General features: G+C 39.2%; 2 protein-coding genes across 2 annotated transcripts; one reads left to right on the forward strand and one right to left on the reverse strand.

Annotated features, from left to right (window-relative positions):
* LOC109234267 (DNA repair protein recA homolog 1, chloroplastic) lies at positions 340–6120 on the forward strand. The gene is made up of 13 exons (XM_019400174.1): positions 340–679; positions 825–916; positions 1082–1157; positions 1478–1540; positions 1856–1985; positions 2110–2195; positions 2274–2399; positions 2553–2657; positions 2750–2806; positions 4285–4347; positions 4423–4499; positions 5005–5077; positions 5472–6120. Exons 1-13 carry the CDS (start codon positions 476–478, stop codon positions 5577–5579), a joined length of 1260 nt encoding a protein of 419 aa, XP_019255719.1. The 5' UTR covers positions 340–475; the 3' UTR covers positions 5580–6120.
* Positions 17453–21012, reverse strand: LOC109234269 (photosystem II 10 kDa polypeptide, chloroplastic). The gene is made up of 5 exons (XM_019400175.1): positions 20701–21012; positions 18504–18562; positions 18125–18180; positions 17987–18039; positions 17453–17696 (listed from the first exon to the last, which is right to left on the reverse strand). The coding sequence occupies exons 1-5, from the start codon at positions 20855–20857 to the stop codon at positions 17602–17604; spliced, it is 420 nt and encodes a 139-aa protein (XP_019255720.1). The 5' UTR covers positions 20858–21012; the 3' UTR covers positions 17453–17601.

Here is a 23359-nt window from a genome sequence, read left to right on the forward strand (position 1 = left end):
CTGATTGAATAAACAATTAGGCGTGAGAAGAGAAAATGGAGGGGGAATGGAAGATTAGATTCTAATACATTATTTTGCATATAAGTAGTAAATTGTATATTAACTTGTAACTAAGTTTAAACTTCAATATCGAGAGTAAATAAGTTTCAAAAGTAGTACAGATTCCCTAAAAATTCCTTAAAGCTACTAAGCTTTAATTAGGCTGGGCTTCACTTAGATGTCCACTTCCACAAGTATCGGGCTTGTAAGCTTACGTAGTAGTATACAAATTCACAAACTTGGGCCTTAAGAAGAGGCCCATGTTTATGGTTTGGGCTTGAAAACAGAAAATATCCAACAACGTCGAGCTATGGAGCAATTGAACTCCGGCGACACCATAGTCTTTGCTGCTGTGCTCCATCTTCAGCTGTAATATTTACAACTTGAATTTTGAAGTAGCTTTAAACAGTAGAGAGAAAAAGAGCGAGCAAGTTCGATGGATTTAAGCTTCCCCGTGAAAGCTCAGCTTTTTGGCTCCAAAATTTGTTACAAGTCCCCTAGCTACTCTACTTCAATAAAATTCTACCATAAAATATCTCGGCCTCAATTTTCAGTATATGGAATTAGGGTTCGTTCAGAATTTGACCACAAAATCAATGGAGCTTTCTCTCCCGATAATGACGCTCGCTTCCTCGACCGGGTATCTCTCTCTCTCTCACACACAAAAAACATATGTGTGTAAAAGCATGCGTTTAAAATGAAATTTTGGGGAAAATGGGATAAGTTAAGTACTTCCATTGACTATACCAGCGAGTGACTGACTTGACTAACTGTTTGTGCTTCAGCAAAAGGCATTGGAAGCTGCAATGAATGATATAAACAGCTCCTTTGGCAAAGGAAGCGTCACTAGATTGGGTAGTGCTGGTGGAGCTCTTGTGTATGTAATTTTCTTCAATGCCAAATAAAAGAAAAAGAAAGAAAAATACTTGCAAAGAGTAAATGGTGAATCTGTTTATGATATTATAGGTGGAACTTATCGTAGGAAGCTTTAATAGTCTCTCTGTAGAGATATATCAGTCTCACAATCTACTTTTTTCTGCAGTGAAACTTTTCCAAGTGGCTGCTTGACGCTTGACTTTGCTTTAGGTGGTGGCCTTCCCAAAGGGAGAATTGTTGAGGTTTTAACTTTAAATACTTTTCATCTGTATTTTCAATATACATTAGTTATTGCTGGTTATTAATCATCTATTTGGTTAAGATTAATTGATTTTGATTACACATTGGTGGAGTAATCCTACATGAAGCTACATAGAACAATTAAAATTGATGCATTAATAAAGTTGATTTTGTTACAAAACCATTTCATCAATAGGCTGGGGTATTAGATTCTGATTTTTCTGTACATCTTGAATTCCTCAATTGATATGAGTGTGTGGAACATTAACAAGATTGGTGCAATTTGTTGTCTGATATTTTTCACTCACATTTGCCTTTACAGATATATGGACCTGAAAGTAGCGGAAAGACTACCTTAGCTCTCCATGCTATTGCAGAAGTACAGGTGCAATATGTGTTTGGTTTATTCTACTCATTAATTTGGAACTTCTACTGGGGATGGGCCTGCACTTGGACAGGAGGGGCAATTGATAATTTGGATGAAAAACAGAAGTCATATGGTTCTATCTACGGATGAACTGGAAAGAAAATAATGGACAATTTGGAAGGGTAAAAGGCAAAGCTTAGAGTCCTTCTAGGGTCCATTAGAGCTTTATTGCTGCAGCCTATCCACTGAAACCACTTATCTTAGGCTTCTTACTTAAAGATGTTCTTGTGTGAAGTGAGACAGATTATAAATTGTCAAATTCTCGTTATGCAGAAGCTAGGAGGCAATGCAATGCTTGTTGATGCTGAGCATGCTTTTGATCCTGCATACTCTAAAGCACTTGGAGTAGATGTAGAGAATTTGATTGTCTGCCAACCTGATAACGGAGAGATGGCTCTAGAAAGTAATACTTTTCCCTCGTTACACCATTAGAAATGACTTTGCGTTTTTTGCGCTAGCGAACTTATCAATGATCGCTGTAGTCTTACTAGAGTTTGTACTTTTAACCAAACTTTTGGTTGCCCCAGTCGCAGACCGAATGTGCAGATCGGGTGCTGTAGATCTCATTTGTATTGATTCAGTCTCAGCCCTTACTCCACGGGCTGAAATTGAGGTAAGCCAACATTTTAGTTTTCTAAATGTTTAGAAAGTCCCACCAGTTCCTGATTTCATGGTATGTTGTTATGTGTAGGGAGAAATTGGGATGCAGCAAATGGGTTTACAAGCACGCCTGATGAGTCAAGCTTTACGTAAAATGTCAGGCAATGCTTCGAAAGCTGGGTGTACTCTTATATTCCTCAATCAGATAAGATACAAGGTATTCTTGACATAGAAATTGCAGCATGCTCTTTCTAAGTAAACATGCCATTCTAACTTCCATAAGTGTGATTAACTTCATATACTGCATGATTCTCATCCTTACTTGTGGACTCACATGCTGAATGATAATAATTCCTATGATTGGAATCAGATTGGTGTTTATTATGGAAATCCTGAGGTCACAAGTGGAGGGATTGCCTTGAAGTTTTTCGCCTCAGTTCGACTTGAGATCCGTTCTACAGGGAAGATAAAATCTGTGAGTGCAGAACTGCTCAGATGGCTAATTTATTTTATATTTTTCACACATTTAAATTTTCTATATTGAAACACTGTTACTGATTCTTTCAGGCAAAAGGAGATGAGGAAGTGGGCCTTAAGGTCCGGGTAAGAGTTCAAAAGAGCAAGGTAAAACGGCTTCACATCATATTTACTCAATGTGGTGGCATCAGTGTTATGTTTGTCGAAATGGAAAGCATGTGTTAATGGTTCATCAGTTATACAAGAGTTCAGTGCTTAAACTATAAAGCTGACATTTGCATGATAAAGGTTGTCATAACAACAACAACAACAACATACCCAGTATAATCCCATGGGTGGGATCTGGGGAGGTTAGTGAGTACGCAGACCTTACCCCTATCTGGAGAGGTAGAGAGGCTGTTTCCGATAGACCCTCGGGTCAAGAAAAAGTGGAAAGGAAGAATAGGGGAGAAGAAGAGGAGGAAAGAGGGGGGAGAAAGGCGATAAGCAAAGAGGAGAAAAAGTAGCATCAAATAGTAACCATCAGGGAGCAACAATATCCGGTAAAAGGGCGAAAAAGTAGCATCAAATAGTAACAATCAGAGAACAACAATCCCAGTAGCAATTTACAAAAACAAAGGACGTGGTTGCAAAGTACCAGATACAATAACTAACTAGAAGGAAGTAACTTTCAACCCACAGCACGAATATTATTAGTACTACTGGTGAACCTATGGAAAACTCGCAACTACCTATCAACCCATCACCTTAATCCTCGACCTCAACACCTTCCTATCGCTAGTCAAGTCCTCGATTAGGTGAAGCACCGACATGTCCTGCCTAATTACCTCTCCTCAATACTTCTTAGGCCTACCCCTGCCCTTCCTCAAGTCCGCCATGGTCAACCTCTCACGCCTCCTGACCGGGGCATCTATATCTCTCCTCTTCACATGCCCAAACCATCGCAGCCTTGATTCCCGTAACTTGGCTTCCACGGATGCCACTTCCACCTTGTCCCTAATAACTTCATTCCTGATCTTGTCTTTCCGGTATGACCCCACACACTTCTCAACATCCTCATTTCTGCTACGCTCATCTTTTGGGCTTGTGACTTCTTACGGGCCAACACTCAGCTTCATACAATATAGCTGGTCTAACCACCACCCTGTAGAATTTGCCCTTAAGTCTAGGCGGTACATTCTTATCACATAAAACCCCCGAAGCTAGCCTCCATCTCATCCAACATGCTCCAATGCGGTGAGTAACATCCTCGTCAATTTCCCGGTTGCCTTGGATTATAGTCCAAGATACTTGAAACTATCTCTTGTGGGAATGACTTGAGTATCAATATGATAAAGGTTGTCATGGTTATTGGATCTCCTGCACCGGCGAAGCATGGTGATTCCACTGTATAATTCTTGTGAATTGGTGTATATTGTCGAAGATTTTAGATAGCTACTTTAGTGATGCATCCTTGCAGAAATCTCTTCTAGCAAAGACCTCTATTTTTTTTTGAATCTCTTTTAGCAAATACAAGACAAGAACATCAAAGAAATTGCCAGTATACATCTGATCTATTACTGTTTGCATCTTCTTGCTGATTATGGTGCCAATATGCTAATTGGTCTTACTCTTTTCCTTCTTAGGTTTCTAGGCCTTACAAGCAAGCAGAATTTGAAATTATCTTTGGAGAAGGAGTGAGCAAGCTGGTCTGTGTGGCATTATTATCTTTCTTTTCCTTTGTGATCGGCTCAAATTCTGTTCCTGAAATTGACCTTTTGCAGGGTTGCGTATTAGATTGTGCTGAACTGATTGACGTGGTGTCTAAGAAGGGTTCGTGGTATAACTATGGGGAGCACAGGTTTGTACATTTTGCAGCTTTTGCTAAAATATAGGGACTCCCGAGAAGCTTACAAAACCATTAATATGGAACTCCATGTCTCAACAGAAATATTTGCATATTTTTGTCATGACCAATCAAGAGTCTGAAAATTTTCTATAGGCCATAGTGGAAGTGTCAAAGCTTACATTCAAATGAAAAGAAAACAGCTTAGGTCAATTTGTATTACTCATACCTCATATGGTTGCTGAAGGAAATAATTTTATGTAGTGATAAGAATAAGCAAGAAATTGACTCTCAGTGTGATTCAGAACTGTCCCAAAAAATGAAGTGATTCAGAACTGTCCAATTTACTGATTATTGGTGCAGAAGCTAAGATTAATCAAAGATTTGTCTTACTTATTACATCTGTGAGCCGAATCATGCAACCGGTTCATTACTAATATTATGTGACTCAGCACTGTTTCTTTGATGTTTTACTTTAATCTTATGCTAGTCAACACTTATTCTTGATGCTTTAATGAAGGCTGGGACAGGGACGAGAGAAAGCATTGCAGTATTTGAGAGAGAATCCTCTTCTCTCTGAAGAAATAGAGAAGGTAATTATACTCACTTTTTAGGTGCATTTTGGAAGTGTTTTTACTCGTCGTATTGTGTAACATAAGTTCAATATCTGAAGATTACCTGGGAGGTGTTAGGCGAATAAATAACCTGATAATAAAAGAGAACTAATAAAGCAAACATCTCAGTTTATTTGCATATTAGTTATGTTCATTGTTCATTAGCTTATCTGTTCTTGTATCTTGAGCCTGTAGGTTATTGTTTTAGATGGAAGACAGATGGAAACTATGGCCATTTGTGGTCATAGTACCTATAAGCGAAGATATATTTTTATATGTCGTAGTATTGGCTTAACACAATGAGAAGTTTCTTGTACACTGCAAATCAATATTTTAGGGGCGTAGAAATGACATTATCTATCTGCCCGTGCAGATGGTTCGGACATCCGTGGTAGACGCAACTGGGTTTTTAGGCTCTTCTTTATCGAAACACCCACTGCCACAGCTTCAAGAGGAAGATGCACTTCAAGAGATGCAATAACATGAATCAGAGTTCTGCTTTGATTGATTATGACAACAAATTTCACAACCAATATTGACATCCATCTGATTCTATAGAAGAAATGAACAAAATTGGAAGAGTCGCTACTGGAATTGCTTAGTATGAGACCATTTCTGTACTCTATACATTGTTGAAGAAAGATGTATATTCTTGTATACTAGTACATCTTGGTGGGGAGAAGGAGATAGATACGTCCTTCATTGCTGGACTGGTTGCCTGTTGTGCAAACAAGAATGCTTTTTCTATTTTGGACGTCTAAATTTTCTGGGTGACTAGGTGTCACCTGAGCCAAAACAGAAGAATTAGAGTTAAGGTAGTGAAAAGGAGTATGTAGTTAGCTCATTGCTGCATATTTTGTCATTGTGGTTTGGTTGTATTGTTAGCCAACATTTATGATTGAGCTCTTTTCTCTGTACATCAACTTTAAGAGGTCAAAATTGTACCATTTTGTTGGACTTAAAGAAAACAATATTTGAACATTTAACAATGTGCTAGTGGCAAATGAAGATTTTTGCTAGCATCGTGGAATTTCTCTACATCTGCATTGGATGTTAATATCTTACCTGTTGCATTGTTACTAGTGTGACGACCCAAAGGGTTATCACTTGTTCTCTTATTCATTCTGTGCTTCCGAGGCCTTGAAAACCTCATTTAGGGTCGCCTCGATTTGCGTGCACAGTCCGGGCGCGTAGCCCGAAAGTCTAGATATGAATTTCTGTGAAAAATGCGAAGTTTTGATATTAAAATGAATAAATTTGACTTCGGTCAACATTTTGGGTAAACGGACCCGGACCCGTGATTTGACGGTCCCGGAGAGTCCGTAGGAAAATATGGGACTTGGGCGTATGACCGGAATCGAATTCCGAGGTCCCAAGCCCGAGAAATGAATTTTTTGAGTAAAATTGTTTTCTGAAAATATTCAAGGAAATTGGAAATGTAATTTGATTAGAACGTGTTGGTATCGGGCCCGTATTTTGGTTCCGGCGCCCGGTACAGGTTTTATATATGGTTTAAGCACTTTCTGTAAAGTTTGGTTGAAAACGGACGTCGTTTGACGTGTTTCGGACTTAAAATGGAAAGTTTGATGTTTTATGAAATTTGGAAGAAATCATGGATTTTGAGGCTTACTTTGATGTTTATGATGTTATATTAGCGATTTAATCGCACGGATAAGTCCGTAGGATGTTTTTGAGGTTGTGTGTATGTTTGGGTTGGAGCCCCTAGGGCTCGGGTGAATTTTGGATAGGCCGTGAGTGCATTTTTAACCTTTGTGAAAATCTGGCAGTTCCGTTCTAGTAACTTCGCATTTGCGAAGAAGTTCTCGCAAATGCGAGCCTTTGATCGCAAATGCGAGAAGGGGGAATCCTGCATTGGGTCGCAATGCGACCATCTGGTTCGCAAATGCGATGTGGAGCCAGTCGCAAATGCGACATAGAGGCTCGCAAATGCGATGTCTGCTGTTTCGCAAATGCGATATAATTGTCGCAAATGCGATGCTCTTATTTTTGCCCAGTGTTCGCAAATGCGAACATGACTTCGCAAATCCCATACCAGGTCGGGGTTCGTAATTGCGAACCCCAGTTCGCAAATCCCACATCTGCAACCTGCATATTTTACACTTAGCCGAATTTTGAACCATTTTCAAAATTCTTTCAGAACACAAACTTCTTGGGCGATTTTTCAAGAACAAACCTTCTTCCAAATCAATTGTAAGTTGATTTTTACTCATTTCTTTCAATCATTAACATCATTTAACATGTTTTCAACTTAAAATCAATGATTTTCATGGGTGAAATTGGGGGTTTTGGGTAGAACCTAGGTTTTTCTAAAATTGGGGATTTGGACCTCAATTTGAGGTCCGATTTCAAAATAAATTGTATATTCGAATTCGTGGGTGAATGGGTACTCGGGTTTTGGTTCGAACCTCGGGTTTTGACCACGTGGGCCCGGGGGTGATTTTTGACTTTTTGGGTAAAACTTGGGAAAACTCATTTTCATGCTTTGGGGTTGATTCATTTAGTGTTTATTAATGTAATTAAGTAATTTGTGATTAGATACGAGCGAATTGGTGGTGGAATCGCGGGGTAAAGCTATACTTAAGGCTTAAGTTGTGTGCAAGGCATTGAGGTAAGTGTTTGGTCTAACCCTAGCTTGAGGGACTAGGAGTTGAGTCTTATTTGCTAATTGTTGATTTGTTGAGTACGACGTATAGGCATGGTGACGAGTATCTATACGTTGGTGTCTAGCATGACCGTGAGTCTTTAAATTGTGAATACCTTGATTTCGTTGTATTTCTCTTGCCTTGGCAATGATTCCTAATTGTTGTGAAAAGCTTGTGAAAGGAAATTGTGACCTATGAACAACGAGGAGCATTGGCTCAAGTTATATTTCAATTGTACGTATATGAAATGGTTGAACCCCTTTGGAGCATTGGCTTAAGTGGTAAAGTGAGATATGAAACAAAAGTGAAAGGAAGAGAAAGAGTATTTAAATTGTTCCCTTGCCAGGATATTGTTGTTTATTGATTGTTTTCCCTTGCCGGGATGTCGAGATTATTGATGTTGTACCCTTGCCGAGATTTCTTTTATTACTTTGTTTATCCCCTTGCCCCTTGTTTGTGATTGTTGTTTGGGTGAGGAAGAGTGTTAAAGCACGAAGGGTGATGCCGTGCATTGTTTGTTTGTTGTGAGGAAAGAGTGTAAAGCACGAAGGGTGATGCCGTGCATTGTTTGCTTATGGTGAGGAAAGAGAGTAAAACACGAAGGGTGATGCCGTACCGCACGATGTACCATTCCGTGCCAATATTGATTATATGTGAGGAAAGAGAGTAAAAGCACGAAGGGTGATGCCGTGCACATTTTATTATTCTAATTGCTTGGTGAGGAAAGAGAGTAAAAGCACGAAGGGTGATGCCGTGCACATTTTATTATTCTAATTGCTTTGGTGAGGAAAGAGAGTAAAAGCACGAAGGGTTATGCCGTGCACGTTTTCATTATATTATTGCTTGGTGAGGACGAGAGTAAAAGCACGAAGGGTGATGCCGTGCACTTGTCTTTGATTTTTTCCTGATTTTTGCTGATAATTGAGTTATGTTGTCCTTTACTTCTATTTACTGATTTTCTTGTTGTTATCGGTTCAAGTGCATTAATTGTCTTATCCCACTATTATTGTGACTCTTTATGTTGGTATTTTCCTTTATTATGTTACTTGTTATTGTTGGCTCGAGGTATCCTTGCGCAACATTATGCTTTGAATTTATGCTATAATTGCTACATGTTTATGTGACTTAATTGCTACTTGACATTTAGCATACTAAATATTAAATTGCATATTTGCTCCTTAAAGTCCATAATTAATTGCAACTTGTCATTGCTTGTTTTCCTCTGTGAGTCATAATTATTGTGTACTTGTTGTCTTATGAATTCGTATTAATTGTTGTGTTTGTTGGAGTAAATTTCATTTGGAAGAACTGTTTACTTAATGAAATAGGAGCGGGTGGTACGCCTACCACGAGATTTAATAAAATGGGAGCGGGTGGTACGCCTACCACGAGATTAATAAAATGGGAGCGGGTGGTACGCCTACCACGAGATTAATGAAATGGGAGCGGGTGAAATGCCTACCACGAGAATTAATAAAATGGGAGCGGGTGGTACGCCTACCACGAGATTAAAGAAATGGGAGCGGGTGGTATGCCTACCACGAGATTTAATGAAATGGGAGCGGGTGGTACGCCTACCACGAGATTTGATTATGGAGAAATGGGATCGGGTTGCACGCCTGCAACGAGATATGTACTGACAGTGAAATTTGCTTTTATTTCCCTTATCCGTGTTCAAGTTAAATTATTGATGTTCTTTATTATTTTCTTGAAATTCCGTATTATCTGCTACCCCCGAAGCATGTTCCCCTCCCATTTAAAAAGTTTGTTCTTGTTATTTTTCGTTGTAGATATATATATAACTGTACAGGTTTACGTGGTAGTCCTGTCTAGCCTCGTCACTACTTCGCCGGGGTTAGGCTAGGCACTTACCAGCACATGGGGTCGGTTGTGCTGATACTACACACTCTGTGCTCTTTTGCACAGATCGAGGTATCGGGTAGCCGTAGTAGCTCGGGAGCCAGCCTTCAGTTCACTGAGACACCGAGGTAGCCTTGGAGGCGTCCGCAGGCCCAGCGTCTCCTCTATTTTATTTATGATCTGTTATCTCTTATATTCGAGACAGACAGTGTTACTTTCTTTCAAATGGTTGTATGTAGTAAATCTTAGTAGTCCGTGAATGTTGTGACACCAGTTCTGGGTAGGGGCACATGTGGATTTTTCCTTATTTATTGGGTTATATCGTTTAAGTCTTCCGCTAAATTACAAATTCCGCTGTTGTTTAGTTATTTATTTCCTGTTAATTAAATTGGTAGAAATGGATTTTAAACAAAAGCATTTATGGATTCAAGATGTATGGCTTGCCTAGATTCTACGAGTAGGCGCCATCACGACCCCCGATGGTGGGAAATCCGGGTCGTGACAAGTTGGTATCAGAGCTCTAGGTTACACAGGTCTCACAATTCACGGACAAGCTCAGTAGAGTCTGAGGGATCGGTACGGAGATGTCTGTATTTATCCCCCAGAGGCTACGGAGTTAGGAAAACATCACACTTGTTCTTTCCTGTCGTGGGGTTTTGTTTCTCAAATGCTAAATTGAAACCTCTACTCTTGTCCCTTTGCGAATGGCGAGGTCATGCACCGCTTCTTCAGCCGGGCAGCAGCACAGACCGGTGATAGATCAGCTACGTCTTCGGAGGCTTTATGGAGATTGGATAAGTTTCACCAAGCTCTTCAATTCTACATTCAGCGGTGCATCTATTGAGGATCCCCAGGATTTTCTGGATAGTTGCCACGAGGTTCTTCGGAACATGGGGATCGTGGAGACCAATGGGGTCGATTTTGCTACCTTTCGCTTGTCTGGATCCGCCAAGACCTGTTGGAGAGATTATTGATTGGCTATACCAGTTAGGTCACCAGCTTTGACTTGGGAGCAGTTCACGCAGCTATTTCTGGAGAAGTTTCTCCACATCACTCAGAGAAAGGTATCAGAGGGGGAGGTAGTGGTATTAGAGGTGGAGGTAGAGATGCTAGAGGTGGAGGTAGATGTATTAGAGGTGGAGGTGCAGATGTTGTTCTGATTTGTAGCAGAGAAGCTTCAGTTTATTTTGCGCCGCATCTGGTCATGCCTAGTGATTCTTTGAGTGCCCCTGTTTATGTGTCTACGCCGGTGGGTGATTCTATTGTGGTGGATCGCGTCCATTGTTCATGTATAGTGGTTATTGGAGGTCTTGAGACTCGTGTAGATTTTCTTCTTCTGGACGTGGATGATTTCGGTGTTATATTGCTGATGGACGGGTTATCACCTTACCACGCTATCTTGGACTGTCACGCCAAGACTGTGACCTTAGCCTTACCGGGTATGCCTCGTTTAGAGTGGAGAGGGACTCCAGGTCATTCTACCCGCAGTGTTATATCGTATGTGAAGGCTCAGCGTATGGTTGAGAAGGGGTGTTTGGTTTATTTAGCTTATGTTTGGGATTCCAGTGCTGAGGTTCCCTCTATCGATTTTGTGCCTGTTGTTTGTGAGTTCCCTGATGTTTTTCCTTCAGACCTACCGGGTATGCCACCCGACATGGATATTGATTTCTGCATTGATCTGGTTCCGGGCACTCAGCCCATTTCCATCTGCCGTATCGTATGGCCCCGCCAGAGTTGAAGGAGCTAAAGGAACAGTTGCAAGATTTGCTTGAGAAGGGTTTCATTAGGCCGAGTGTTTCGCCTTGAGGTGCGCCAGTGTTGTTTGTTAAGAAGAAGGACGGATCGATGAGGATATGTATTGAATATCGGCAGTTGAACAAGGTTACAATCAAGAATAAGTATCCACAGCCGAGGATTGATGATTTGTTCGATCAGATTCAGGGTGCCAGGGTATTCTCCAAGATTGACTTGAGATCTGGCTACCATCAGTTGAGGATTAGGGCATCCGATGTCCCTAAGACAGCTTTCCGCACTCGATACGGGCATTATGAGTTCATGGTTATGTCATTCGGGTTGACAAATGCCCCAGCAGCTTTCATGGACTTGATGAACCGAGTGTTCAGGCCTTATTTGGATTCGTTCGTGATAGTCTTTATTGATGATATATTGATATATTCCCGTAGCCGAGAGGAGCACGAGCAGCATCTTAGAGTGGTTCTTCACACTTTGAGGGGTAGTCAATTGTACGCCAAGTTTTCGAAGTGTGAGTTCTGGTTGAGTTCTGGTTGAGTTCAGTTGCATTCATGGGTCATGTTGTGTCAGCAGAGGGTATCCAGGTTGACCCAGAAGGGTGCCCAGTTCAGATGGTCGGACGAGTGTGAGGCGAGCTTTCACAAGCTCAAGACAGCTCTGACTACGGCACCGGTGTTGGTTTGCTCACAGGTTCCGGGCCTTATATAGTTTATTGTGATGCATCTCGTATTGGACTTGGTGCAGTTTTGATGCAGGATGGCAAGGCTATTGCCTATGCTTCGCGACAGTTGAAGATTCATGAGAAGAACTATCCGGTTCATGATTTGGAGTTGGCAGCCATAGTTCACGCATTGAAGATTTGGAGGCATTATCTGTATGGCGTGGCATGTGAGGTGTTCACGGATCACAAGAGTCTTCAGTATTGGTTCAAGCAAAAAGGAGTTGAATTTGAGGCAGAGAAGGTGGTTAGAGTTGTTGAAGGATTATGATATCACCATTTTAAATCATCCGAGAAAGGGCAATGTGGTGGCCGATGCTTTGAGTAGGAAGTCAGCGCATTTCTTTCCTATGGTAGTCTCATATTCATCCGAGAGGTTAGCTGAGATCCATATTCGGGAGATTGTTCGCCTTCATGGCGTGCCCGTATCTATCATTTCGGATCGGGGTACGCAGTTTACCTCGCGCTTCTGGAGAGCAGTTTAGCGAGAGTTGGGCACACGGGTTGAGTTGAGCACATCATTTCATCCCCAGACGGACGGTCAGTCCGAGCGGACTATTCAGATTTTTGAGGATATGCTCCGAGCTTGTGTTATTGACTTTGGAGGCTCGTGGAATCAGTTTTTGCCTTTAGCAGAGTTTGCCTACAACAACAGCTACCAGTCGAGCATCCAGATATCTCCTTATGAGGCCTTATATGGTAGACGGTGTCGGTCTCCGATTGGATGGTTTGAGCTGGGAGAGGCTCGGTTGTTGGGTACAAATCTGGTTCAGGAAGGCCTTGGACAAGGTCAGGGTCATTCAGGATAGGCTTCGTTCAGCTCAGTCCAGGCAAAAGAGCTATGCAGACCGCAAGGTTCGAGATGTGGCTTTCATGGTTGGTGAGCGGGTATTGCTCCGAGTGTCGCCTATGAAAGGTATGATGAGATTTGGGAAGAAGGGCAAGCTTAGCCCTAGGTTCATTGGTCCGTTTGAGATCCTTGATCGAGTGGGAGAGGTGGCTTATAGACTTGCTTTGCCGCCGAGCTTATCAGTCGTGCATCCAATGTTTCATGTGTCCATGCTTCGGAGGTATCACGGCGATCTAGCCCACGTGTTAGATTTCAGCACTGTCCAGTTGGACAAGGATTTGTCTTATGAGAAGGAGCCGGTAGCTATTCTAAACCGGCAGGTTCGTCAGTTGAGATCCAAGAGTTTTCCTTCTGTTCGTGTTCAGTGGAGAGGTCAGCCTCCTGAGGCATCGACCTGGAAGTCCGAGTCCGATATGCGGAGCCGTTATCCTCATCTCTTTCCTGACTCAGGTACTTCTTTCTTTTGTCCGTTCGAGGACGAACGGTTGTTTTAGAGGTGGAGAATGTGACGATACAAAGGGTCATCACTTGTTTTCTTATTCATTCTGTGTTTCCGAGGCCTTGAAAACCTCATTTAGGGTCGCCTCAATTTGCGTGCGCAGTTCGAACGCGTAGCCGGAAAGTCTAAATATGAATTTCTGTGAAAAATGCTAAGTTTTGATAGCTAAATGAATAAATTTGACTTCGATCAATATTTTGGGTAAACGAACCCGGACCCGTGATTTGACGGTCCCGGAGGGTCCGTAGGAAAATATGGGACTTGGGCGTATGCCCGGAATCGAATTCCGAGGTCCCAAGCCTGAGAAATGAATTTTTTTTTTTGAGTAAAATTGTTTTCTGAAAATATTTAAGGAAATTGGAAATGTAATTTGATTAGAACATGTTGGTATCGGGCTCGTATTTTGGTTCCGGCGCCCGGTACAGGTCTTATATATGGTTTAAGCACTTTCTGTAAAGTTTGATTGAAAACGGACGTCGTTTGACGTGTTTCGGACTTAAAATGGAAAGTTTGATATTTTATGAAATTTGGAAGAAATCATGGATTTTGAGGCTTAATTTGATGTTTATGATGTTATATTAGCGATTTAATCACACGGATAAGTCCGTAGGATATTTTTGAGGTTGTGTATATGTTTGGGTTGGAGCCCCGAGGGCTCGGGTGAATTTTGGATAGGCCGTGTGTGCATTTTTAACCTTTGAGAAAATCTGGCATTTCAGTTCTAGTATCTTCGCATTTGCGAAGAAGTTCTCGCAAATGCGAGCTCGCAAATGCGAGCCTTTGATCGCAAATGCGAGAAGGAGGAATCCTGCATTGGGTCACAAATGCGACCATCTGGTTCACAAATGCGATGTGGAGCCAGTCACAAATGCGACATAGAGGCTCGCAAATGCGATGTCTGCTGTTTCGCAAATGCGACATAATTGCCGCAAATGCGATGCTCTTATTTTTGCCCAGTGTTCGCAAATGCGAACATGACTTCGCAAATCCCATACCAGGTCGGCGTTCGCAATTGCGAACCCCAGTTCGCAAATCCCACATCTGCAACCTGCATATTTTACACTTAGCCGAATTTTGAACCATTTTCAACATTCTTTCAAAACACAAACTTCTTGGGCGATTTTTCAAGAACAAACCTTCTTCCAAATCAATTGTAAGTTGATTTTCTTTCAATCATTAACATCATTTAACATGTTTTCAACTTAAAATCAACAATTTTCATGGGTGAAATTGGGGGTTTTGGGTAGAACCTAGGTTTTTCTAAAATTGGAGATTTGGACCTCAATTTGAGGTCCGATTTCAAAACAAATTGTATATTCGAATTCGTGGGGGAATGGGTATTCGGGTTTTGGTTCGAACCTCGGGTTTTGACCACGAGGGCCCGGGGGTGATTTTTGACTTTTTGGGTAAAACTTGGGAAAACTCATTTTCATGCTTTGGGGTTGATTCATTTAGTGTTTATTAATGTAATTAAGTAATTTGTGATTAGATACGAGCGAATTGGCGGTGGAATCGCGGGGTAAAGCTATACTTAAGGCTTAAGTTGTGTGCAAGGCATTGAGGTAAGTGTTTGGTCTAACCCTAGCTTGAGGGACTAGGATTTGAGTCTTATTTGCTAATTGTTTCTTGTTGAGTACGACGTATAGGCATGGTGACGAGTATCTATACGTTGGTGTCTAGCATGACCGTGAGTCTTTAAATTGTGAATACCTTGATTTCGTTGTATTTCTCTTGCCTTGGCGATGATTCCTAATTGTTGTGAAAAGCTTGTGAAAGGAAATTGTGACCTATGAACAACGAGGAGCATTGGCTCAAGTTATATTTCAATTGTGAACGTATATGAAATGGTTGAACCCCTTTGGAGCATTGGCTCAAGTGGTAAAGTGAGATATGAAACAAAAGTGAAAGGAAGAGAAAGAGTATTTAAATTGTTCCCTTGCCGGGATATTGTTGTTTATTGATTGTTTTCCCTTGCCAGGATGTTGAGATTATTGATGTTGTACCCTTGCCGGAATTTCTTTTATTACTTTGTTTATCCCCTTGCCCCTTGTTTGTGATTGTTGTTTGGGTGAGGAAGAGTGTTAAGGCACGAAGGGTGATGTCGTGCATTGTTTGTTTGTTGTGAGGAAAGAGTGTAAAGCACGAAGGGTGATGCCGTGCATTGTTTGCTTATGTGAGGAAAGAGAGTAAAGCACGAAGGGTGATGCCGTGCCACACGATGTACTATTCCGTGCCAATTCTATTGATTATATGCGAGGAAAGAGAGTAAAAGCACGAAGGGTGATGCCGTGCACATTTTATTATTCTAATTGCTTTGGTGAGGAAAGAGAGTAAAAGCACGAAGGGTGATGCCATGCACATTTTATTATTCTAATTGCTTTGGTGAAGAAAGAGAGTAAAAGCACGAAGGGTGATGCCGTGCACGTTTTCATTATATTATTGCTTAGTGAGGACGAGAGTAAAAGCACGAAGGGTGATGTCGTGCACTTGTCTTTGATTTTCCTGATTTTTGCTGATAATTGAGTTATGTTGTCCTTTACTTCTATTTACTGATTTTCTTGTTGTTATCGGTTCAAGTGCATTAATTGTCTTATCCCACTATTATTGTGACTCTTTATGTTGGTATTTTCCTTTATTGTGTTACTTGTTATTGTTGGCTCGAGGTATCCTTGCGCAACATTATGCTTCGAATTTATGCTATAATTGCTACATGTTTATGTGACTTAATTGCTACTTGACATTTAGCATACTAAATATTAAATTGCCTATTTGCTTTTTAAAGTCCATAATTAATTGCTACTTGTCATTTCTTGTTTTCCTCAGTGAGTCATAATTATTGGGTACTTGTTGTCTTATGAATTCGTATTAATTGTTGTGTTTGTTGGAGTAAATTGCATTTGGAAGAACTGTTAACTTAATGAAATGGGAGCCGGGTGGTACGCCTACCACGAGATTTAATAAAACTTAATGAAATGGGGAGCCGGGTGGTACGCCTACCACGAGATTTAATAAAATGGGAGCGGGTGGTACGCCTACCACGAGATTTAATAAAATGGGAGCGGGTGGTACGCCTACCACGAGATTTAATGAAATGGGAGCGGATGGTACGCCTACCACGAGATTTAATGAAATGGGAGCGGGTGGTACGCCTACCATGAGATTTGATTATTGAGAAATGGGATCGGGTTGCACGCCTGCAACGAGATATGTACTGACAATGAAATTTGCTTTTATTTCCCTTATCCGTATTCAAGTTAAATTATTGATGTTCTTTATTATTTTCTTGAAATTCCGTATTATCTGCTACCCCCAAAGCATGTTCCCCTCCCATTTAAAATGTTTGTTCTTGTTATTTTCCGTTGTAGATATATATATAACTATACAGGTTTACGTGGTAGTCTTGTCTAGCCTCGTCACTAATTCGCCGGGGTTAGGCTAGGCACTTACCAGCACATGGGGTCGGTTGTGCTGATACTACACTCTGTGCTCTTTTGCACAGATCCAGGTATCGGGCAGCCGTAGTAGCTCGGGAGCCAGCCTTCAGTTCACTGAGACACCGAGGTAGCCTTGCAGGCGTCCGCGGGCTCGACGTCTCCTCTATTTTATTTATGATCTGTTATCTCTTATATTCGAGACAGACAGTGTTACTTTCTTTCAAACGGTTATATGTAGTAAATCTTAGTAGTCCGTGAATGTTGTGACACCAGTTCTGGGTAGAGGCACATGTGAATTTTTCCTTATTTATTTGGGTTATATCGTTTAAGTCTTCCGCTAAATTACAAATTCCGTTGTTGTTTAGTTATTTATTTCCTGTTAATTAAATTGGTAGAAATGGATTTTAAACAAAAGCATTTATGGATTCTAGATGTGTCGCTTGCCTAGCTTCTACGAGTAGGCGCCATCACGACCCTCGATGGTGGGAAATCCGGGTCGGGACAACTAGTATCACAGTTGTCTGTTGTATGTATTTGCAGGCAAGTCATTAGTTCATGGAAAGCAGTCAATCTCGATGAAACCAAAAAAGGTTAAGATCACAAATACCTTAAATAATCAACATTATGTGTAATATCCACAGCAATTACAGATTAATACAAAGTATTCTTGAAATGATACATGGTGCGAGCTGGAATACAACTTAAATAGGAGTACAAGGATAACGATCTACTGTGCCAAAGCACTTGTGTTGAAAACAAGGAGAGCACCTCCAGCTAGAATGCCAACCAAGGTGACTGCCCATATGGCTAAGCCAGTGGTACCTGCAATTTTTACCATCGTTCAAGCTTAGAAGAAAGAAACAAATATAGAAACTCATTCTGTATTAAAATTGTTAGGGATTAAATGGAGGCTGAAAAGGCACAACTGAAAGAATAGGCGAATCGAGATCTAGAGTCCGTGAATTCAAAATGAATATGATCTTATTGTACGTACTCTATATTTCGAGCTAAAAGCAAGGGTTTCATATTAAATTTTTTGGAATCCACCCTAAATTATATTGGCTATTTTGTAGAAGTAATCATCATCAACCAATTTCAAAAGAGTGTCATACCTCCAACATAGACATCACCGCTTGGAGACCATTCATCTGCGTTGTAGATGGGGCTGCATTTGGATTACACAAAGTAATTAGATTAATTTTTTTATTAGTGGGAATTACGTTAGGCAAAGAAGTTAGTTTTTCACTAACCTGTATCCATCAACATTTGCTCCATATTTGTCAACGAATTGGTAAACACCCTTTCCCTGAACATAACCAACGTTTTTGCTTATATATTACAACAAGTGTCACAGCACAAAATAATTTGACTATTTTTTGGGTCTATGAATTTCATTTATGTACCCTATGATATAGTAATCATTATGATCAAAGTACAATAATCAACGAATTCAACTTTTGGTGTAGATCTAGACATAGATTTTAAATTTCATGATAAAAATTTACATACTTAGAGAGTATTTTGTTTTACCTTAAAAATATATTTGAAAATATCATATCAAAGAATAGAAATTTTTTGCCCTCATAACTAACAATATAATACTTGAAATCAAAAATTGTAGAAACAAACCTTGGGCTTCCTGCCTGAGGCATCAACGCCGTCTCTCAGGCTCATGCTTCCATTAATACCTAATGACAAAACCAAATGGTAGCACTTTAATTTATAATCAGCAGATAGAAGAAACAACAAATGGGAGAATATATCCTCTGTTTTAAAAGGCAGAATTGGGACTCGCCCGGGGCTCGCCCCGGGGCAGAGCACTCGTAAAACGCCCCTGGGCTCATGTGTGGGGCTTAGTTCCGTGAGACTTACGCCTCGGCCATCGGGGCTTATGCCCCGAACACGCCCAAAGCCCAGCGTACTGGGCTCGCCTAATAGAACTTTATGCAATTGCATGTAACTAACCTTGTAAATCCTCAAATTTTATTAATAAATCGTTTACTATTCAAAATTACTTTTTTCTTAATCATAAATCATTAAATTTATGTCATAATTAAAATAAAATTATTGCACGTTATCCACTAAGACTGATATGATAGTTAATTTTAAATAAATCTTTCATTTAAAAATTATTTATTTATTAACTTTTGTCATGTCTTTACTATATAATAGTCCATAATTTTTTTATAATTATTTTTCTAAATATTCTTTTTTCATGTTTATGAGATACAATACTTATTAATTTAATAGCGCAGTATTAGCTAGTAACTATTTACAAATAATTAGTTATCATGATATTGTATGGTGAATTATGTGTCACTTTATTAACTTGTTGAAACTTAAAAATAAATGATGCTAGAGAATCATATTTAAATTGTGAATTATGTTTTTATATAAATTCTCTTACAAATAGAAAGCATATTAAATAAAAGGAGTATTTTAAGAAAAATATCAAATTTTAATATCGAAATTCTTTCAAGATTCATTACTCCTTAAGAGATACATATAAGATTTCGTATCGAATACATTACTTTTGATGTTTGAGTTGTAACGACGTTGCAACTAATTTGCATATTATGATATTTGTCATACTTTTCTTATTATTCATAGTTGAATTATAATTTATAAATATTTTAAATAGATTATTTGTTATAATTTTGTGATTTTAATGTAAAATTTAAAGATCCGTGGGACTTACGCCCCATGTCTCAGGGCTTACGCCTCGCCTCATCAGAGGTAAAACGCCTCGCCTCACGCCCGCGCCTTTTAAAACATTGAATATATCTACAACATATACAAACCCAAAACACGATTTAGAAAATGATAATGAAATCAGGCAAAACTGGGGTTCATTAAAGAGTTGACGGAAAAGGATTAAAAACACCCCTACTACTCTATACAAAAATATCTTAATTTTATTTTCCATTATACTTTGTGATTCATACGTTCATCGTTAGCAAATCGTGCCCTTGATCCTAAGGGAACCCCAACCTAAAGTATACTGGAGGGTAATTTTTAACCATATATAATTACAGTGGCTGGTTAAATTTGGAGCTTTTACAAAAGTATTTTGATATGCGGAATTCTTCCGGTTAACACTAAAGCTCTATTAAAGTCAAGGTCAAATACGAGACAATTTGCTAACGGTAAGAATATGTAAGGCTATAGAGTACAATAAATAATAAGATTAAGATATTTCGTATAGTACCTGAGTAAATTTTGGACCTTTTTAAGAGATTGACTAATATATATTAACACATAATTATTTTTACTTTTAGGTCACTTAAAAGATCTAGAAGAATTAATCCCGTACACCCAACCGCCTAATCTAAAACTAGTTGGCGAATTTTATGTATAATCTATATATATCCGCCTAGATAAAGTAAACAATGACTCCGACGATCTATTTGTCTAAAGATCTACAAAATCTAAGTAGAAGTAACTTTAACAGCAAAGATGGATTAATAAGATGTAAAACATGATAAATGACCTATTACAATAGATAAAATTGAACCAATAATGTAAAAGCAATAATATTATTGTATATAAGTTAAACTCCGATTTAAAATACAGGTGGCAAGAATCGAAGGAAGAAATATACTCCCTCCATTTCAATTTATGTGAACTCATTTGATTGAGCACAGAGTTTGAGAAAAGAGAGAAGTCTTTTGAGCTTGTGGCGTAAAATGAGACACATATATTTTCTGTTGCTATAAATCATTGCATAAACGTAAATCGTTTCCAAATAAGGAAAGAGATTTTTTTTTTTTTTTTTCATGGAATAAAAGGAAATAGATTCACATAAATTAAAATAGAGGGAGTATACCGTAAGGCTTGTCAGTCTTAAGCTTCTTGACACCACTGGCTTGAACTCTAAAGGAAGAAGAAGACCTAGCAAGTGATGGCAGTCCTTTCACTGCTGTCTTCTCCACACTGAAAGTTGCAGGTTTGAGGCTCAATGAGCTCATTACTGTGCTTGCCATTTCCTATGCTCTCTTTTCTTCTTCTTCTTCTTCTTCTTCTGCTCTAACTGGTAAATGTGATTCTTTAGGCTTGCATGGTCCATCGATAATAATATTAGTGAAGACTTGCAATTTGTGATTTACAACCTTACACGTGGCACCTCTTTTGTGGATTGCTTCTAGATAATGATAATATCAATATTACAAAGCTCCTCCATCTGCTTGTTTAAACCTCCTCTACAAATTACTATTCTCCTTATCCTAATGCTCTACAGTTGGAGTTCATTCATTGGTTTCTTTCGATGCCCAAAGGGCCCAAGCGATTGACTTGCTTCTCTACATTTTTGTTTTTCTCTTTTTTTTTTTCCTTTCGTTTACTCCGTCCACTAGAGCTAGGAAGAAAAGAACAAAAGCCTGATTGTTTTCACTTTCCCCCTTGTCCTCAACAAAGGAGGATTTAGAATTTTTTGAAATTTGGGTGTACCACTAAAGAAGAAAAAAAAAGTATTAAGTGTAAATCGATCCATATTTTTCTAGGTAAATAATTTAATATTTAATCAAGTGCATTATTCAATTTTTTATAGTGTAAGGGCCAACAGATAATATTAAATCAATTCTAAAAAATATATATATAAGGACCCTAGTTTGACAAAAATTTCATGAGTTCACGTGCATCATATTTTGGAGCACTAAATACACTCCTGGTCCTGTACTAGTATGTGTAGTGGTGTTTAAGCCATATGAACTGAAGTCACATAATTTATAATTATATTTTCGTTTAGATTTACACAGACATATAGTTTGATTGAATACAAAATATTCAAGATCTTCCGATTTAACTTATATGACATAGATAACCGGACACAAATTAAAGAAAGAATTTTAAAACATGTGATCTCATAATATTTGTGTGATTATTAGACTCCATGTTCAACTTGAACATACAGCATAATACTCCCTCCGTTTCAATTTAGATGGTAGTTTAACTTTACACAAATTTTAAGAAAAAAAAAAAGATGACTTTTGAAATATGTTGTCCTAAAAACTTAAGGGGCAAAAGTTTTATAGGGCCATAACATTTGTGTGACTATAAAAACTTCTTATTAAGGGTAAAGTGGGTAAAATAAAAAGTTTAAAGTGAAATTGTTTCCAAATATAGAAATGTGTCATTCTTTTTGGAACGGACTAATAAGCAAAGTGTGTCATTTAAATTGAAACAAAGGGAGTATCTAATAAGGAATGCAAGTTAAGTTGAGAAACGGATTCCCTTTGCCAAAATATAGATGGAATATATGGACATGACATTTGTCACATTTATTGTTTGACACGTACCGATAGGACCTGCTGACTGGCCTCATTTTTTTTTTAAGATTAAGACGTCTGAATCTGAATACACATCTGAACATCAAGATGGGTATTAAGATTAAGACATCTGAATCTGAATACACATCTGAATATATTAAGATGCGTATTAAGATCTGGATACTAAATAATTAAGACGGTTTGATTTTAACATCTGAATATATAAAATTATCTTTATCTGAAAATTAATAAACATAAAATTCAAATAAAATATTAACTAATCTAATATTCTATCCATAAAATATATAGTTTTTTAAAATATGATAGTTGGTGGTGATGGCTAACGGAAGAATGCCAACTAGAGGCGGTGGTTGGTGGTAATTTTGATTGATGATGGTGGTTCATGCTAGTAGTTAGTAGTGATTGGTAGTGGTGGCGATTATGATTGGAGACAGTGGTGATGATAGTTAATATGGCGGGTGGTGGTAATAGTTATGACTGAGGAAGGTGGTGGGTAGGTGGTGGTAGGTTATAATGATGGTGATGGGGTGGTCAGTTGTGATAGTTGAGGTGGATAAATTTTGATTGTGGGTGAGAATGATGGTGGTCGGAATGGTGGGGATAGTGGGTGGTGAGGGTCGATAATGGTGGCGGCTATGATTGAGGATGATGGTAGCATGGTGGTGGTGGTGGAGGAGATGGAGGTGGTTGTGGTAGGGGTGGTGGTGGTTGGGTATGGTGGTGGTGGCGGCATGGTAGTAGTTGATAATGGTAGAAGGTGGCGGCAGTTAATAATGAATGTGTGGTAGCATCTTAATGAAATTAAGTCTCTGTTATAGATCGTAATCATACAGACCTATTCAGACCCATTAAGTGGTTGTGAATTAAAAAAACAAACAAACTTAATGATTAAGATCTGAATAATTAAGATTCAGACTTTAAAAACAAACGCATTTAATGTCTGAGATCTGAATGATCAAGATTCAGACCTCCATTAAGTGCAAACAAATGAGGCCAAGAATACGTGAGGTTGAGCTAAATTTGAACGGGTCAAATGATTTGTATGAGTCGAAATTCTGTCCATTATGGTAAGCAACGACCCCTGACTAAGCGATAGCCGAAGTAGAGGGGACGACCTAAGAATGTCAGAGCGAAAGTGTGCCTAATCTTGATGGTCTCGTCGCCTCCTCGAAAGCCACGTGACCGTATCCCCTGTATTAT

The sequence above is a fragment of the Nicotiana attenuata genome, chromosome 11 (genome assembly GCF_001879085.1).
Source record: "Nicotiana attenuata strain UT chromosome 11, NIATTr2, whole genome shotgun sequence".
NCBI classification, from domain to species: domain Eukaryota; kingdom Viridiplantae; phylum Streptophyta; class Magnoliopsida; order Solanales; family Solanaceae; genus Nicotiana; species Nicotiana attenuata.

What these genes read in the sequence shown, in the direction of transcription:
- LOC109234269 (XM_019400175.1), bottom strand. Translation starts at nt 20,857, where the DNA reads ATGGCAAGCACAGTAATGAGCTCATTGAGCCTCAAACCTGCAACTTTC. An exon ending in TAAGACTGACAAGCCTTACG is followed by an intron (nt 18,563 to 20,700) that starts GTATACTCCCTC and finishes TTTTGTCATTAG; the next exon opens with GTATTAATGGAAGCATGAGC. An exon ending in CCTCAGGCAGGAAGCCCAAG is followed by an intron (nt 18,181 to 18,503) that starts GTTTGTTTCTAC and finishes GGTTATGTTCAG; the next exon opens with GGAAAGGGTGTTTACCAATT.
- LOC109234267 (XM_019400174.1), top strand. Translation starts at nt 476, where the DNA reads ATGGATTTAAGCTTCCCCGTGAAAGCTCAGCTTTTTGGCTCCAAAATT. An exon ending in CTCCACGGGCTGAAATTGAG is followed by an intron (nt 2,196 to 2,273) that starts GTAAGCCAACAT and finishes TGTTATGTGTAG; the next exon opens with GGAGAAATTGGGATGCAGCA. An exon ending in TCTCTGAAGAAATAGAGAAG is followed by an intron (nt 5,078 to 5,471) that starts GTAATTATACTC and finishes CTGCCCGTGCAG; the next exon opens with ATGGTTCGGACATCCGTGGT.